The sequence below is a fragment of the Stegodyphus dumicola genome, chromosome 10, assembly GCF_044657685.1.
Source record: "Stegodyphus dumicola isolate Sdum_Otavi_A_Nest chromosome 10, ASM4465768v1".
NCBI classification, from domain to species: domain Eukaryota; kingdom Metazoa; phylum Arthropoda; class Arachnida; order Araneae; family Eresidae; genus Stegodyphus; species Stegodyphus dumicola.
In genome coordinates, this window is record NC_140777.1 from 185,074,061 (window position 1) to 185,094,702 (window position 20,642).

A 20,642-nucleotide genomic window follows, 5' to 3' on the forward strand; every position below is an offset into this window, starting at 1 on the left:
TACTTTCGTTTTGTAGATCCTTTGGAAGTTCCAGCATCGGAAATTCTATTTGACATAATCGAAAGTTCAAGTTTACTTTTATAAAATTGCTCTTACAGTCTGCAAAAAATAATAAGCGGGATCCAATCCGAAGATTAAGGAATAACGCAATCATTAACATTAACTGAAATAGATAATTAAATAATTTTAGCTTACACTGTCCATTATACATTAAACGCACAGGCGAAAACGTATTCTGCACTTGCGCACACGCATATGCGCAGTAGTCAAGATCTTACGCGCACGCGTAAAACGCTTGTGCGCATGTCCCAACGCGGCGCATGTGCAGAAAGTTTTTAGCTTTGAGGTCCGGATTATGGGTGTCCGAATTAACGACTCTTGACTGTATCTTGATTCACGTTCAGTGAATCGTCAAGATTAACGGGTTCCTGATTTGTCGACATTGTAACAGAAACTTTTTATAATCTTAAAATTTTGAGAACAAAAAATGTGCACTTTTCTCAAAATATTTTTACTGTAGTTAAAATATTTTTTTTTAAAACCAAAAACTCTTCAGAGTATTATCAACACTTCATAGAATAATAGACTTAAATAAAAATTTTGTATTCTCAAATTTTATGATTAGCACTACACATTTCAGGATAATATCAAATCTTACTTAGAATACTATTAATTAGAATAAGACTTGAAATTTAAATAAACTCGTAATTACTTTAACATAATATATTTACACCAAACTATTGTCGTAGGAACTTAGTTCACACACTGAGAAAAAATAATTTCTTAAAATAGGTTCTTACTTGGCTGTTGAGTACACTATTTAATCCTGCTCGTTTGTGTGCTGTTAAAAAAAAAACAGCATAAATGATTGAAATTTTTCAGCTTCTGTCCAGCAGATGATATCCAAATCATGCGGTTCTAACTATGAGACGTGCTCAAAATGCGAAGACAAAGCTGTATCACAATTCACAATTCTTCAGTTGTAAAAAACAGACACAACTTGCACTTAAAAAGTTCTTTCTCTTCCATTGGAATTAGTTTCCTCTTTGGGTACACCAGTCCTGCCGACTCCTTGTGATGTACCAGCTTTTGTCCGGAATAAATAGATTGGTGAAGAATCATAAATGTAGTCGTAGCTTAAATTATCAGACGATAAGTTTAAAAAACAGGATCCATTTATTATTATTCATGAGAAATAGCAATTACAAAAATCTGATCTCTGGAGTAAATAAAAAAGAATTAGTAATAACTTTTTGTAGGAAGTTTACTGCATCGTTACATTAAAGAAAGGACCCCGATATTCCTTTGCGAGTACTTTTATAGCCTCTGGAGAGACGGAGCTTCAAAGAAATGATGTCATCCTCGTCAACCATTCCAGTTCACTTTAAATATTTTCAGAACATTCTATAACTGTACGTGTAGAAAAAGCGGGTAAAATAAATTGACTACGGTGCTGTAGATTTAATTCCACGTACTTTCAAATAAGAGACCGTCGCCATTAAAATTTGAGAAGAACATACAGTTAGAATTTTAAGTGTATTCTTGACTATGGAATTTTATTATTACATATATATATATATATATATATATACGAGGCATATTCGGAAACTGAGTACCGTTTTGAAAAAAAAAAAATATTTTTTCGAATCCAATTATATTTTTACATGAAAATACATGTCTTAAACTATTTTTCAAAATAGTTTCCGTCAATGATCGAACTCTGGTCATAGCGGATGACCAGTTTTTGTATACCATCGTCAAAGAAACTTCCCGCCAGTTTCGATAACCACGACTCCACGGCATTTTTCGTGTCATCGTCAGATCCAAAGTGCTTGGCACCAAGCTCGCACTTCATGTGCAGAAACAAGCGATAGTTGGACGGCGCCAAGTCCGGGCTGTACGGCGTGTGATCGAACTGCTCCCAATGAAACTGTCGAATTAACGATTGAGTGACACCAGCAGTTTGGGCCCGAGCATTGTCATGGAGCAACACAATTCCTTTACTGAGCATTCCTCTTTGTTTGTTTTGAATGACATGCGTTAGTTTTGTTAAAGTCTCATAATATCGTGCCGCTTTAATGATTTCACCTCTGGGAAGAAATTCAGTAAGCAAAACGCCTTTCCTATCCCAGAAGACAGTGCACATGATTTTTTGTGATGACATTGTCACTTTGAACTTTTGTTTTTTCAGAGAGTGAGTGTGTCTGCACTCCATCGATTGTTGTTTCGATTCTGGTGTGAAATGATACACCCAAGTTTCATCACCTGTCACAATTTGGTTTAAAAAGTTTTCTCCCTCATCACTGTACCGCGTGAGGAATGTCAGGGCACTACCAAGTCGCTTTGTTTTGTGAACATCAGTGAGCATTTTTGGAACCCATTGGGGACACAGTTTGCGATAATTTAAGCGGTCAGACACAATTTCGAACAAAAAAAAGTATGTGAAATTTGTGGAAATGCCTCTGAAAGAGTTGTCATTGTGAAGCGTCTGTTCTCATGAATTGCTTCATCAACTTTCCTTACCAAATCATTGGTGACAACAGAAGGCCGACCACTCCGAGCCTCGGCATGGACATTTGTTCGACCTGCATTAAACATTCTTACCCACTTTCTCACCATTCCATCACTTATCGCATATTCACCGTAAACTTCTGTCACTTGACGATAAATTTCGGCCGGTTTAACATTCCTCGCGTTCAAAAATTTATTCACAGCACAAATCTCACAGTCAGCGGGAGAACTAATTGTCTTAAACATTTTGAATATGCACAGCAAACTGAAAACACAACATAGAGCAACCAAAATGGCGACAATTGAAAGTCAGTGAACAAGAAAGACTAGTGCGCATGCGCGGGACGCCTAACACAGCGCTGCGACGGTGCTAGAATGAAATGGTACTTAGTTTCTGAATACGCTACATATATATATGTCATAATAAAAGCAAAAGAAAATGACAGAACAGTGTAGATGCGTGATTAGACCCATATTGAAGAAGAATTTTGATTGCGTAGTATTTAAAGAACTTGGCAGTCGAGGCAGTTTTAATTCCATTTTTATTTCCAGCTGATATTTGTGGCCACAATCACTTGGCACTCTAGTCGTGCCTTTCCACAGAAGATTTACATTTTTGATATTGTTGAGATAGAAAGCAAGCCAGTGAAATTACATCTTAGCAGAGCACAGAGCAAAAGCTGAAGTGCGTAGTTATGCAAGATGGAAGCACGCGAAGAGAAAAGTTTTGGTTTACAATTCGGTGATTGGTTGTCAAGAGGCATCTGGTATTAACGGTTACGTAAGATCGCATGATTAATCTGAATGACGCAATGCAGATAAGTTATTACGATTTTAGAACAGAGAGGAAGAATTAATGTTTATAGTTATATTATAATTCTGATTCATACATTTTTATCTTACATATCCCCCCCTTCAAAAAGAAAAAGGGGTAGCGACAGAGAAGCCTTTGTAAAGAGAGAGTTAAAGCACTAGCAAATAAAAAAGAAAAACATAAATCATAAAATTTTGATTCTATAAAAGTATAACTTATAAATATCAATTTTTTGAAATAAATTTTTAATTTTTAGAGTCCTATTGAATTTTTCAGCATTTCAGTCCAAAAGTCTTTTTGTTTGAGAATTCACATAATCATAATTCTTCAGGTAAGGTTCTTGATATCACAAAATGAAACCTTTACATAGCACATAAATACTTATGATACTAATGTTCATACTGATAAATTATATTTTAACACCATAAATATAATAGGAGTAACAGTGTCAGAAATTATGGTTTCACCTTTATTACCGTTCATTTACAAGTGTTGATTTTACCAAACTGGAAGCCTCGCAATACTTCTAAACAAACATATCCATCAATAGGGCTGTCCTCTTGAGCTAACCAGTGTGTTCTCTGTGCTGGTGGCCCAGGGTGCCTAGACAGTTACTTGAAAAGGCCTCCGTTCCTTGCATTAAGGTAACTTTCCTTTGAGAACTGCACTAATACATTCCATAATAAAAAAAATATATATAATAATAATAATATAAAAAATTTACATGCATTCATAAAATGAGAGCCTCCAACATTATCTTGCATGAAGAGGGTAAAAGGAACAACTGTACAGAGGTAACTACGGGCCTCTGTTGAAGGAACCAGTACACCCTCATCATACTATACTTAACACACAATAACCCATAAATTTTAACATGCATTTACCATAATTTCATATTACGTATCTGTAATAATTTCACTTATTTTTTACACCTAGTTCATTTTTAGAATAATTATAAAATTCGTATTCAAAATTCTCAACAAAATTTCAAAAACATAAAAACTTATCTTAATATCCTTCCCTATGAGTAATTTAAATAGCTTAAAATTCGTTACTTAATTTGCTCACACATAATTATGAAAAATTAGAAACATTAATGAACAAGAATTTCAGATTTTCTCAAAACAAATTGCAGAAATTTTAACCAAAATTGAAATGAAAACTATAGAATTCGCAACATATTAAATGATTTAGTTCCTGAGTTAGAGTCACACGAATGTAACAATTTTTGAGCTCTTGAAAAAGCGGAAGTGCAGATAATTTTCTGTCGCACATACTTGCAAACACTAACTCAGATCGACCTTGAACCCGCTGCAATGCTTAATTCCTAAACGGTAATTCACTGATGATTTTATTTTCACTAGGCATTCGAACTTCTCAATTTATCGAGATATTACTTTCAATCTGTAAACACTACGCCTGATTACTTTTTTTTTTGAAGCACTTGCAAAACACCACAGCAGAAGAATGATCTGTTATTTTCTAAGCACTATGATTCACTTCTTTCACTTTATCTTAGATTTATAAAAAACGATGATTTGAAGAGCTGAACTAAATTTTCCATTGAGGTTTCAGGCTGCAGGAAACTATCCTACCGGCTTAATTGTCATAATAAAAGCAAAAGGAAATGACGGAACACTGTAGATGCGTGATTAGACCCATATTGAAGAAGAATTTTGATTGCGTAGTATTTAAAGAACTTGGCAGTCGAGGCAGTTTTAATTCCATTTTTATTTCCAGCTGATATTTGTGGCCACAATCACTTGGCACTCTAGTCGTGCCTTTCCACAGAAGATTTACATTTTTGATATTGTTGAGATAGAAAGCAAGCCAGTGAAATTACATCTTAGCAGAGCACAGAGCAAAAGCTGAAGTGCGTAGTTATGCAAGATGGAAGCACGCGAAGAGAAAAGTTTTGGTTTACAATTCGGTAATTGGTTGTCAAGAGGCATCTGGTATTAACGGTTACGTAAGATCGCATGATTAATCTGAATGACGCAATGCAGATAAGTTATTACGATTTTAGAACAGAGAGGAAGAATTAATGTTTATAGTTATATTATAATTCTGATTCATACATTTTTATCTTACATATATATATAATACGCTACATATATATATGAGGGGGTCAGAGTCATTAAAATTCCAGGAGTTAAGAGTCGGTCATTTTCCTTACTGACTCCACAGCCCTGCTTGTTATTGACTTCAAACAAAACTATTACAAGAGACAGTCAGTGTCCAATTAATAAAATAAACATTGAGACGGGAAGAAACGAGAGTTAACATTGGGCACATTTTACAAAAGCGATAGCCTCACACTTTGCACACTCATCATTTGTCAATGAAATCGAAGCAGTAATCCTCCAGGTTCGTCGTCCAAGTATCTGTCTTTATAAAAAGCATACTTAATCAAGTTCTTGAAAGGATGAGCACTGAACTGATATAGTGAAAAGTCTGCAGGGCCAGAAAACTATCGCAATGCTAAATGTGCTCCTGTGTCTCGATAATGATCATGTCCATTATGTAACGAGCAAGAGATTTGTAGTGTTTGAAGAAATAAATATCCAGAGGCTGGATCTTTCCCATACATCCTTCAGGTACGAGTTCTTTTAGTAGAACCTCTACCATCAGGTGCTTCGGAAGCAGACAATGTGTAAACATACAAGAAACGGAGATGTCATTACGGGAATATGTTCATCTATACACACTTTAATGATACTTTGTGAGGCCTATAGCTCCTAAATGCTTGTCCCTCTGCCCCTAAGACTTTACAGTTTTCCTACTTATGACATAAGCTTTCAGAAAATATATGGGTTTTCAGAAAAACGGTATCAAAGGAGAGAGAGAAGGTTTACTTGCGAGATTTGGTCTCAGTCAGGATATGCTTTGATTTTGCAAAATTTTTCTATTCAAAAAGCAGTAGAAAAGAAAATTCTTGACTAAATAATTTATAATGATAAGTGCTGTAGTTATATAAAAGTAGCAACATTAAAATGGTTTTGATTGAAAGTGTATACAATCAAAATTGCATCACATAGATGCATACAGGTAAAATGTAATTTTATTATAATAGGGATCAGCCTTGCATGTTTTTGAATAAAATGGATGTATTCAATTTTTTTCTAGTGTGCATTTTGAATTCCTTATTCCCCTTCATAAACTTGTAATTAGAAAAGTTATTCTTCTTATTTTTTTAATTAACTGTTTAAAAGAACTATGATGTGTATGAATATTTCCCATTTTTTTTTTTTTTTCTTTTATTAGCTCTTTGAAATTGTCATTAAATATTTTTATTATAACTGTCTACTAAAATAAAATTTATGAAAATTAATACATGGTAGCAGTTAACAGATAAAATAACCCTTATGTATTTAGATGTGTAAAATTTATTCAACAGCCGATAACAAAAAAGGGTTAATAAAAGTGAAATAAAATGCTAATAATTTAATTTCTGATTTGTTTGTTGATGAAGTCGATGCTCTTTTCTTTATTTGCAAATATACTTAAGAGTATCTTTCTTAAATATTTTACAAAATTAAACTTATATTTTGGTTTTCATTATAGAATTAGCTAGAAAGAGTGCATAAATTCACATTAGACATTCATGCGTATTTGATTAACAAAGGATATATGAACATAATTTAAAAATAATGAATACAGAGTGAGTGATATTTGCATGTATTTTACTTAACAAAAATGCATTTCAAATTTCTGAAAGCCAAAATAAAAAAAAGAATTAATTATTCAGTGAAGTACATCCTTAATGATAAATTTAAGTCTCTGAGTTACATGGCTTTTCCTAGCTACCCATTAAAAACTTTATTGAAACAACTTATGTTAGCTAAATTTGTTATTTTAGTTCTCTGTTTTCATAAACTTCTGTATATTAAAATGATATCTGTATTATTAAAGAATGTAAGAAAATAAAATAGATTATAAGACAATGTATACTAAGTAGCAGAAAACCTCAAGACCATATATATACACAGTCTTGATACTCAGGAGATTAAAGTACAGATATTCTGTGAATTGTTTAATATGAAAAATTAATTATATGTTAATTTTTTGTTTCATCAAGTGAGAGAACAATGACAGAAAAAAAAATTGGTACATTTTGATCAACAGAGGGTGTCTCTTGATGCCACACATAAATGATGCCATGATATCTAATAGAGATAGGAATGCCATCTGAACTATATAAGGGTGTAACAGAATGATGGTCACAAATTTAACGGGTGAATAGAATATGACAAAAGTAGCAATTTTCTTATGATGATACGTGGTGGAATGACAATGCAGAAACATAATAATTATGAAGAACAAAGTTGTTTTAATGAGATATATTTACAAGAAATAAGGTTTGATAGTTATAAGAATTGTTGAAATAAATAAGTGCCAACTGAAATGCATGCATCATGGTAACTATAAAATGATTGGCATACACCTTGGAAGATGCCTGGCACATCACATGTATCTGCAGTTTCTGACAAAATCAACAGGAAAGTGAGTATGCATCTTGTAAACAAAATCTGACATCATTGTCATGCATGCATTGCAGTTAATGGTTATTCATTAGAGCTATTCTCTTAAATATCAAACATTATTTCTTACAAGATCTCTGATTAAAACAAGCTTTTGTTTTTCTTGTTCTTCATACTTGCTGCATTTCCATGTTCTCAGAGTTTTGACCATAAGTTCTTCATAACCAGCTTCATAAAAGGAATGGCTGTTTATTTTAATAAACAGCCCACATAAACACAAATACAAAAACAGACAAAAAATCAATCAATCAATCAAATCTGAAGCTTTCAGATTTAACATTATGCCCAATGGTGCTTCTTTTAACGTTTAGTGTGTTAACGTTATTTATTAAATATCATGTTCTTCACACTTAAACCATAAATTCAGTTCAACAGCAATAACGCAAAATAATTTTAAAATGAGCCTATCTTTAGAATTTCCGATACGGAGTCTCGCGTGCTGGAGATAAAAATATTTTTTCTGTACAAAGTTGCCATGGCTCGCTTTGAAATCGTTGAGTTTGTTAATCAAAAATTCGTTAAAATTTTACAAAATATGAGATTGATAATAAAAAAAATTCCAAATTTGTGCTTCTAGATGCCCATATTCGGGTGGAAACGTAAATTATTATTTATATGTATTAAAAATTTTATGACTCTAGGTACCGTTGTTTTATCACAGTGCAAGAAATGTACATTCATTTATGCAGATTCTTCATTATTTAATTGCTTTAAATGTAATACAGGGCTCTAACGTTTCTGTCTTTCATTGCAGCTTCATTTTCATGCTTCAGTAATAGTAAAATGCACTTTCATCTTGTAAATTTCTAAGCAAATTCTTTCAGCATGGATGATATCTTCATCTTGAAAGAATTTTCTTGTGATGTATCATTTGACAATTACCAAATTGCATAATCCATATCTCTCTTAGGAGCTAAAAAAAACTGAAAATATTAAATATGAAATTAATTTATTGTTATTTTTTCCATTTATTCTTCATGGCATCATTGAACGAGGTGAAATAAACAATCTTCATTTGGCACAAAGTTATGAATGAAAAGCATCAAAATATTGCTTTTTCTTTGTAGCATATCCAGAGAGAAAGATCTGACATAATTAAATGCATATTTAATATGTAATTTTGGTGTGTAAAAAGGTTTATATTTATTTTATATTTTTATAGCGGTCAGCTGAAAATTTCTTCCCACATATCTGTGCTGCATGTGGAACAAGAAGTTGTAGGAGATGACACTACTGCTTTGGATAGTGTTTTAGAATGTGATGAAAAAAGACAGAATTTAATATTGGAAGAAAAGAAGCTTCTCCAGTTAATGAATAGTAATGGGTATGATCTTATGTTAATGAATTAATTTTCATATTATAACAGTAATTTTTCATTGTTTTAAAACAAGAAATTCCATTAGTGCATCTTTATTACTTCCTTATATGAAGTAAAGGAGGTATTGTAATCCCAAAAGATTTTGTGTATCGTATTTCTATGGAAATATCCATTTTCACCATTCTCGAATCTATTTGGATGATTTTTTAGTTTGATGTATGCATGTATGGACAGAATAAAAGACTTTTTCCCCCGCCAATGGATTGTAAAATGGATTCTTTCATGACGTCTGTCTATATGTGTGTGTGTTGAATAATTCAAAAACAATTGTGCTAGATAAACGAAATTTGGTAGGCATGTTTATAGATTTGAAAGATGACATCTATTCAGATTTCACACTAGTAGTGCCATTGGAAACATGCAAATCTGGTTTGCTTTAAATATGCACTTTAAAGTTTGTGAGTATTACTTATCATTGAGATTTGCCATAGTGAGTTGATGTTAGTCAAGAATGCCTTTAAGAAGACGAAGAAGCTATTGTCAACAGCTCAGTGAGTTTGGACAAAGTCATGTAATAGGGCTATGAGAAGGTGGATTTTCTTTCTGTGATATTGCAGAAAGACATTGCAGGAATGTATCCACTATGCATGATTGTTGATAGCAGTAGTCAAGGAATGTACTAACTGTAAAAGACTGTGTCCTGGATGACCACATGGCAGTGATGAGAGAAAAAACTGCCATGTTTCACTTATGGCTGTGGTCAGATTTCTGCGAACTATTACAAATCAGTAACTTGAAGGATTGCTCTGAGCCAGACACCCTGTAGCATGCATTCCACTGACTCCAAATCACTGCCATTTCAGTGGTGTCAAGCTAGAGTTCATTGGATGATGGAGCGAAGATCTGTTTTGTTTTCTGGTGAAAGCCAGTACATTTCTATGCCATGGATTTACGAAATCTTGTTTCATGATATAATAATAAATAGAAATTATGTAGAAAGATAACAAAAGATATAAAGAATCATAGAAAAAATAAAAATACTCGGAATGTTTAATAACTTTTTAAATTTATTATTATTATTTTGATTATTATTATTTGATAATTCTTTAAAAATATCCCCTTCTGCATAAAGAACTGATTTAATATAAACATGAAAAATCACTGCTGCCCATCTTTTAAATAAGGTTCTCTTCCCAATGGTGGGCACTTGCATATAACAGTATTGCCCACTAATAAGGTCAGAAGTGGTGGCCATTTTATTGTGAAGGCACCTAATAGGCGGCCTTCGCTACCTTTTATGTAGGGACAAACAATTTTACAACCATGCTATCTCCAGAATTCGAATTCAAGCCCTTAGGTATCACAGTCAGGCTGCTCTAACCACTGTACCGTCTGGGCGGCAAGTAAGATTTACGAAGAGTCAGAAACTCTGCTTTTAGTAAATATTTATGAAGTGTAGAAAATTGTATCTCCCTTATACAAACTGAAACAAAGCCAGATTAGTTAATGTGAAGATATTTTTTTATCATAGGCATAGTATTTTTTCAATGAAGTAAGAGTAGTATTCGGAAACTTAATTTATGGTATACAAATTAACAAACTATAATGCGGAAAAAAAGCAGATGTAAAAGTGCATGTCAAATGTGACTAAATTAAAATTAATTTTAACTTTATATTAAGCTACTTATTTGTTCATCAAATATTTCATGAAGTTCTGGTGCTCTATTTTTGCTCTCTCTTTTTTTTTATATTATATAAAAGCAAATTTATTTTTATCTTTTGAATATATATATTAACTTTCTTATGATTTTATGTTCAATATTCGTCGCTGAACGAAATCAAGTTTTTAATTTTGCTGTGTACTTTCAGCCCAGTTGCTCCTGATGACAGCCAACTTAATGGCCGTTTACAAGAAATATACATAGAACTTCAGCAAATAGAAGCTGACAAGGCACCCGCTCGAGCTTCCGTTATATTAGCAGGCTTGGGATTTTCTTCAGAAATGCAAAGAAAAGCAACAAAGTACATAGATTTTTAATCTTTCATAATCAATTATTAATTTTGTTGGATGTTTCAGTAAATATAGAGTGGTCCAAGATAAACTGAACCCAAAGCAAAAGAAGTCCCCCTCCCCATTTGTGGTTCAGTTTCTCTTGAGCCACCCAACAATATACAATTAAAGGTAACGGGCATTTTAGCTATTCTGCAATACTTTTAATAAATATTTTATTTTTGTTAAAATGTCAACAGCTGTGAGTAGTTTATACGAGTTATTCTGTATAATTTAAAATTTGGATTCTTTTCTGTTAATGGGCCACCACATAGCACCAAGCATAAGTTTTGAAACAAAATCTAACTGTAATGGTAGCCAATGTAACGACACATAAAGCTTTATGAAAACACTAACTACTTTTTATATAATATTTAATGTGCACCATGTTGGTTTTGCCTTAAGAAAATCAGAGAATTGCATAAATTTAGCATAGGGTGTAAATTCTACAAAAAATATCTGCATTTGAACACAAAAACAGTTGAAAATCTAGGTTGAAAAATTATTGGATTGATGTTCATTCTTCTCATTTATTCGTAATGACATCATTGCATAGCTGTTGCTTATGTGACACAAACAGGCTACCTCATTTAGGGCAGGCACATTTGGCAACTGCCTCTCCATTAAAAGAAAAGCACATATGTTATTTTCCTTTTGATGTATTAAATTTCAGACTTTTATGAATTCTTTATATGAATTTGATTTGTGTATGCATGTCCATCATTGCATATATGTTGCTATTATTATAGCATAGAAACAGTAGTATTTGGGGAAATACAAGAAATAAAATAGTTTATAATGATTTTAATCGTGTGGGAGAAAAATGTATGGGTGCGGAATGTTAAATGTTATTTTCTGTTAATTTTCACCTTAATTTCAAAGTGAGGAGTTCCTTACCTTTTAACATGTGAATTAATACAATAGCAATGATGCTATATTTTTATGTTTATATATATTTTTTATCATACATTTTTGTACATAAACATGACTTAGTTAAAATTTAGTACTACTACAATAAAATACCATAGTATTTAAAATCTTGTACTCAACAAAAGATTTGAGTTAAGTTAAATGGAAATTTATAATACCAAAATGGCCTCACCAGTAGCTGATTGGTTAAGATAACTAAATACTTGGGTTTAATCCCAAGCAAATAGGCTAGCTCCAAGGTTGGTTATCCTCATATTCAATGTGTATACAAGCCAGTTTACCTTAGAAAATCCTTCATGAAGGCATCCTTTCCATTAGGCAGATAGCCCTTGTATGCTTTGCATATTCTGTGCATATTCAATTAACCTAACCATAATATCAAAATGAAAGCTAATCATGATACATGTTGCATCGTGTGAAGCTTTAATGCTAATTTTCTATGGCATATTCTAATAAAATATTTATGTGCTTTTTTTTTATTGTTTAAGGATGTTGTAATATTGAAAAAGAGGAGCAGATACATACAATGCATAACAGTCCCACAAATTTCAGAATTTAAAAAAAAAAAAAAAAAAAAAAAAATCAAATCTTAGGTTATATGTTAAAATATTTTCCATGCTGAAAAAGTTGAAAAGAAAGCTGTCCTATTGTTAATGAATTGGTCAAAAGTAAACAACTAGCAGTATCTGTTAAAATATGTACAAATTATTTTATTATTTTTTTACACAAATAATTTAATACTTATACAAATTATTGTATTATTTATTTTACACAAATTATTTTATACTTATACAAATTATTGTATTATTTATTTTACACAAATTATTTTATACTTATACAAATTATTTTATTTAAAGTTAGTTTGATAGAGAATGCTTCATATTTGTTTAACTAAGAATATTAAATACTTACTTCTGTAAATATTAAAGTTAGTGTTTTTAAGTTTTAGCATCATGTGACAATTATAACATTAAAATTGTATTTATAGAAGCTAGTGACAGCTGTAATTTTGAATACCTAGATATTATATGTGTTATATTAGTCTTGTTAAAAATAAATTATTTAGATATGAAAAATGAAAATATGTTATTAGGAATGAATACATTTCTTTTATAGCAAAAGTGACAATTATCAGAAAAATTTCTTATGTTTATTTTAGGATGAAAAATAATATTTAATTCATACTATAAAAAATTTTGTTTTCCTCGCTGTATTTTCTTGAAGTGAAATTGATGTCATTTCTTGAAGCGTATTTTTTTCGTGTCTCCTTCTGTGTAAACCCAATAGCTTTACAGTGGCATCTTACTAAAATTGTAGAGGATAATTTTTCACCATCTAAGTTTAGCTCACTGAGCCTCATTTCCTTCTTCCCAGTCACCCTTTTAGAGGGAAGGGGATAGAAGGGATTTTCTAATAGCTAATATTAGGGAATTATTTCCATAATAAGATTTCCCTAATTAATTTCCCTAATAGGATTTTTCAAATCCCTGATAGCTCTAAACTCTTTAATTGGTAATGAAAGTTTATTTATTAGTCAGACAACTGTTGTGCAGACAGATGGTTGATTTGTAAACTAAACTGCATTCTGATACTAAGTTCAGACTTCTTGAAATTGAGGCTAGTTTCTTGTGTATTGTCATAGTACTCTTTGAATTACATTTTATACACGTTTTAGATTAAAACAGTAAGAATATCCTTCCTTAAATGTGTAAAGTTTTTCTTTCCCCTTTTTGTTGGGTGTTGAGGAATCAAGCCAGCAAAAAAAAAGAATATGCTGATTGCTGCTGCTGAGTGCTGTCTAATAGAAAAATAAGGATCATCAGTAGGTGAAATGGGCCATCATGCCTTAATAAAAATGTGTAACAGGCTTTTAGCATGTTTTTAGCCTGTCAGCTAAAAATTTTGCCTAAAAGAAAATGTATTTTAAAATTTTGTAAATTATGGTTCAGAAATAATACATTAGATGAAATTCTATTTCATAATGCAAAAGAATTGGTAAGGAAATATGAAATGCTCTAAACAGTTCATCATGATTCAAATGAAAATGGCACTAAAGCAGTTTGAGCAGCTGCTTTTATGTAAAATGTGTACCAGCTAAGTTCTTTCATCAAAGTGATGTGGATTGTCTTTTGAGCTTGGTAGAGCAGAGAATTATAAGAGCTTTTCTGTAGTATTTAAGAAATGTGTATAGAAAGCAGCCTGAAAAAATTGGATAGTTTCATTCACCATCATAATACTACAGTCAAAAGTCGTTAATCCGGACTCGTCGGGACTTCGGCGATTCCGGATTATAGATCATCAGTTTAAATCTCGTAAGATGGCATGCAGAAATTCTAAAATTAAAATTTTGAAACCGTAATTTATGAAATAAAGAACAATTATGATCTAAAGGGTATCAAAATTTACCAAAAAAAAAAAAAAAAAAAAAAAAAAAAACCTTAATATTTATTTGTTTACTTTATTAAACATTTCTTTCAATGTAAGTTGTTTAAGTTGCTTCGTTTTATGTGATAATACTTTCACTTTAATTCTATAAACAGACATAATTTCTTGTTCAGTTACAAAGTTCAAGTCCCGGTAATTGCTGTGCCGAGAATACCGACTAACTTGTCAATCGAAATTTTTTCGTTTTCACTAACCTCTCTGTCACATTCTTCATGTCTTTATCCATTTTTTGCAGCAATTCCACTTTTTGTTTGTTGGACATCGAAACATACTTTCGTTTTGTAGATCCTTTGGAAGTTCCAGCATCGGAAATTCTATTTGACATAATCGAAAGTTCAAGTTTACTTTTATAAAATTGCTCTTACAGTCTGCAAAAAATAATAAGTGGGATCCAATTCGAAGATTAAGGAACAACTCAATCATTAACATTAACTGAAATAGAGAATTAGATAATTTTAGCTTACACCGTCCGTTATACATTAAACGCGCAGGCAAAAATGTATTCTGCACTTGCGCACACGCATATGCGCAGTAGTCAAGGTCTTACGCGCATGCGCCAACGCGGCACATGCGCAGAAAGTTTTTAGCTTTGAGGTCCGGATTATAGATCATTCCGAATTATGGGTGTCCGGATTATAGATCATTCCGAATTATGGGTGTCCGAATTAACGACTTTTGACTGTATATGCTGTCATATCCTGTCTGATTTGTTAGTATCTGCCAAATGAAAGTATTACATAATGTTTATGAACAGTTCACTCATTGGTTCTGTCATTTATAGCTTTTTTCCTAGAATTAAAATGAATATGAAAGGTTAAGTATTTTCCATCACCTCAGGATATTGAGGCAGCCATGATAATGGAACTGAAGATATTCATAAAAGAGTACTTTCAGAACTGTTTCAGAAAGTGACAAGGGTAGTAGAATAAGTGTGCTTGAACTGAAGGAGATTAATTGCATTTGTTCATTAAAGGAGATTGATTGGAGTGTGTCCTAATAATTATAATTATTATTATTTTGAATGATTGTATAATTTTGAAGGGTGTGGTAGTTCATGAACTATGCTGTCTTCTAACAGTGGCTATTTTATGTTACAAAGATCTTCACTGATAATAAACTTCTGGTTTGCTCCACTGTTAAGGTATACCTTTTATTGCAGTTTTAAATCGTGAATTCTAATTGTGAGGTTACAATGAAAATCCTGTTTATTGCTTTCTTTTTTTCCGTTCAAAAGCGATTAATCTCTTAATTTTAACGTTTTGTTGTTAATTTTTCTCGGCAAAAATTAAGCAGTGGCTGCATTTGCATTTCTGTTTGGTTTCTCTCTTTCTTCCCCCCCCTCTTGTAAATCAGACTTTGAAAGAAAAAAAAAAAAAAAAGATTTGCATTTTAGATGTGTTGTGATGATACATCATTAGTTTTCTGTTACACTTAGAATTTATAATTTTAACAAATGTATAATCTATGTATACTGCACAAAAAAAGGGGGGACAGTTCTGTATCTCTCGTTCTACTGGACCGATTGACGAAATTCAACTTGCATTTTTCATGTCTTGAAAGCACGACTTGGGATATGTATTAGTGTTATCTATAGCATTGTTGTAATATAGGTATTCTGACACAAAATCGGACTTTTTCTGAAATGACATGCTATTTTTTTTTCCATATTTTGATTCTATGGATTAGATTATGCCAAACTGCCAAGTTTTGTAAAAATCACACAACCGGTTTTTAAAAAATTAGCTCTCAAAATAGCTCCTCATATGTATTTATTAATATCTCTTTTTTATTAAACTTATTTAATTCTTCCTTTCCCATTTCGAAATTTAGGTTCATTCCAAATAAAATTTGCCCATTTTTAATGATTTATTTTAAAAATTTGTATTTTTAAATATTTTTATAAATTTTTGGAAAAACATTTTGATTTATAATGTAAAATTTTTACTCTCATCTTAAAGTAGATGTAATTCTAAGTATACCTGCAACAAATTAGAGTTTTTTTTTTTTTTTTTATTTAAAACTTCTTAAGATATATATGTCAATTTATATCTTAGCACATTTTGAAATTTTGCATATTAGTTATAAGCAATAATAATTCCCAATGTAGTTTATGCACTTTTTAAAATTATTTGAAAGTACGAACGATGACCATTTTTCTGCTCATGTACAATGGAAAAAAGGAAAGGAAAATAGTTTGCCATAAGTTAAGCAGTTAGCCAAGTAAATTCATTATGCTTAGCACAAACTGAAAAAATGCCTCAAGATAAAATTTGGATTTCTCCATAAATTTCATGCCACATTTTACAAAACATAATATTTAGGTATAATTTGAGTTGTAAAATCGAAATATGGGAAAAAATTGGTGTCATTTCAGAAAAAGTCTGATTTTTTGTCAAAATACTTAAAATAGAACAATGCTATATATAAATCTATATATACATATTCTAAGTTGTGCTTTTGAGACATAGAAAATGCAATTTGAATTTCATGAGTCGGCCCAGTAGAATGGGGAATATAGAAGTGTCCCTTTACTTTTCTTTTTTTTTCTTTTTCTTTTTTCTTTTTTTTTTTTTTTTTTTTCACAGTGTACCATCATGACCAAACCATAGGTCATGAAGGTACTTAGAGGTTTGATATTTGTATTTATTATTATATGCCAAAATACTTTTTTTATAATGTGATGCACTCTTTGCATTAATTTTATTTCTAATATGGAGTGTTTTCTTTCGATGAGGTCTGATTATTTTTCTTCCCATTTTTGTAGTTTAAGTTTTTCTGTATGTATTTGTGTGTATATATTCTTTTATGTATGTTCTCTAATGCTTTTATTAGTACAATTACTTTTAGATCTATTGTCATTTGGTCTATATTTTCTTGTCTTTATATATATATATATTATTTTCTTTAATTGTCTAAACATCTTCTTATTAGATGGAAACTTATGTAATCAAAAAATAAAATAAATATTATACAAATCTAAATAATAATAATTTTTGATACTTTCTGTTAATGAAGTGCCACTTATGCTAAACATAAATGTTGCCACAAATTTAATTTAATAGCAGCAAACCTAATGAAATACAAAGTGTCATGAAAAGATTAACTATATTATATACACTGGTGTGCAAAAATTAAGGACGAGACGGTTTTTTCAATATAACTTTGTACAAAAGCTTTCCAAATCAACACATTTAATACCGTAAGATCCCCAATACGCAAGGACATGAGTAATGTAAGCAACACTTACTAAGAGAGAAATCAGAGGGATAAAAAGAAGCTTTATTGAAAAAGTAGCATGGAGCGCAATGCGACCAAAGGCCGAAAGATCCCTCTGATGGGTGTCCAGCAAGAAACATCCGGTATTTAATAGGGGATATGATCTCCCCTGACTGCTAGGCAGGTTTCACAGCGTCTGCCCATGCTGAGAATGAGGATGTCAATGAGTTGTTGAGGCATTGCTGCCCATTCGTCTTGCAGCGCCAATCAAAGCTCCGGAATCGTTACTGGTGGTAAGGTACAAGCTGCCAAGCGTCTGCCTAGAAAATCCCATACATGCTCGATGGGATTGAGATCCGGAGATCGTGCCGGCCAATCCATGAGTTCAATATCCTCACTCTCTAAGAGCTGTTCGGCAGCTACTGTGCGATGACATGGTGCATTGTCGATCATGAAAAGGAACTGCGGACCCATAGCGCCTCTAAAAAGACGCGCATACGGAAGAAGAATCTCGTTACAATAACGGGTCCCATTGACTGAACCTGCGTCGAAGATGTGAAGGTCTGTACGACTACCAAGCATGATGCCTCTCCAAACGAGAACACCGCCACCTCCATACCTGCCCCTTTCAATGATGTTCGAGGTATGATTGCGGCTTCCCCGCTCTCTCCAGATGAGTATGCGATGAGAATCGCTACTCAGACTGAATCTGCTCTCATCTGTAAAGAGTACTCGTCCCCATTCATTGTCTCTCCAATTCTGGTGTTCCCGGCACCACAGAGAACGCCTTCTCCGATGGGCAGGCGTTAGAGGTACACAACCGTACAGGGCGTCGTGCAAACAGACCACCGTCGTGCAGTCTTCTGGCTGCGGTAAAACACGATATCGGTTGTCCAGTCGCCTGTGTCGCGTGCCTAGCGATTTCTCCCGCTGTCTGCCGCCTGTTTCTTCTGGCCACACTTGTCACACTGCGGCCTTCCTCCAACTTCCCAATGATTCGACCTCGGGTAAAGGCATCCAGATGTCGTCTAACAGATTGATTATTCGCCATTTCTTGCTGAGGCAGCAACTCGGTGTGATTTTAACTGCTATACGGCGTGCAATCTCTTTGCCAGAAATACTGATCTTACACCGACAACATGTTTTATACTACTCAGACACTCCCCCATTACATCTACCTGCATATCTACGCATGTGCTACCGTACATCACCTTACTTAATCTCCTGATTGGTCTTTCTGTCCGCTCTGCCTCTTCGTTCAGCTGATATGCTAATTTTTCGACTTCGTCCTTAATTTTTGCACACCAGTGTATACTGTTATTGCACAGCTCTTCACAGTTTGACATAAATAGGCTGCCACATTTGGTAACTGGTGCTCAATTAATAGAGAATTACCTAATTGTTTACAGCTTCTTCTTGAGTAGATTCAAGATTCCATGGCATTCATTCAAAGAGTGAATATAATATTCAAAGGGTAAATTTTTTCTTACCCCCCCCCCAAAAAAAAAAAAGTTGCTTTTTGTGGAGGACAGGGTTTCTTATATTTCTATCTTGCTTTTTTCTCTCTCTCTTTTTTTTTTTTTTTTTTTTTGGCAAAATTTATATGTTTTAGAAAGATTTATTGTAAGCATTTGTTTGTTTTAGGGAATTTTCTGGTGGTTGGAGAATGAGAATAGCTTTAGCCAGAGCTTTATTTTCAAAGTAAGTGAAAATGCAAAAGTTACATTTCTAGTTTTGATTTTATTTTATAAGTACTTAGGCTGTTGCAGCACTCATCTGAATTTCATTCATTCAATCGGTTCTTAGACCTTGCATGACTCATCTAAATTTCATTCATTCAGTCAGTTCTCTAATAAAAAAAAATCTGATGTGTACACCACATGACTTCCTTGTACGTAATATTAAATTATATGCATTTTTTCTTGAATTTCATTTACATTGATTGGATTGAATTAAATCTACTTCGTCGACAGCGCATAAACCACAATAGAATAAATGTACTTTTTAAAATTCACTATATTTGTTTACTATAACGACACTCTGAATGCACAAAATTTATATCATTTGAAGAATTATCGTTGCCACATGTTCTATTCAAATACTATAATAAAGCTAGAACGGTGTATGAAAGAAATTAAGCAAACAAAACAGAAAAAAAAAAAGTTTTTCACAGACGATTTAGTATTTCTCATTCAATTAATTCAGCTTTCGCTTCGCGACAAGGCAAAAATACATAAAAACTCAAAATATCTGCATTAAAAATTACGAAGTAAATCTTAAACACTTATTTCCTCGAAAAAATTCCAGAAAGGATTAAGCATGATTTAATTCGCAATAACAAATGAAGGCATTATTTTTGTGTTGCGAAGCTTAGTCTCTCTAGATTGCCAACAAATCTACAATTCTGCTGTTCCAAATGTAAACAAATATGTCCGCCATGTTATTTAAAACCTAACCGCACTTAAACAGCTTTTAAATTGTTGATAATTGTACAAATATTGCTTCCAGAATTACGAAAGGCTTAAAAACCTTAACTGGAAGATAAAAACAACATAATTCAATCATTTTTAAAGCAATAAATGTACAATTTACAAACATATAAGAGTAAAGATTCTGAGATCACTGAGCTGGGTAACAGAGTGGATATATATATAAATATATTTATATACGTTTGGTGCGGCTGATTGCAACCAAAATACGAGGTGCACATCTACATGTTATAGCAGTCCTATATACAAAATTTCAACGTTCTGTGGCAACTCATTTTTGAGTTATGCAAGATACATACATACGTACGCACGTACGTACATACATACG

General features: G+C 32.4%; 1 protein-coding gene across 1 annotated transcript in view; it reads left to right on the top strand.

The window, feature by feature from the left end:
* The window catches only part of LOC118196401 (ATP-binding cassette sub-family F member 3), a 111,663-nt gene that overhangs the window by 51,741 nt on the left and 39,280 nt on the right, over window positions 1-20,642 (top strand). The window contains exons 7-9 of the mRNA XM_085825991.1: window positions 9,029-9,190; window positions 11,054-11,206; window positions 19,470-19,526. Coding sequence (XP_085682117.1) covers window positions 9,029-9,190; window positions 11,054-11,206; window positions 19,470-19,526 — 372 coding nt within the window. The remainder of the gene's footprint in view (window positions 1-9,028; window positions 9,191-11,053; window positions 11,207-19,469; window positions 19,527-20,642) is intronic.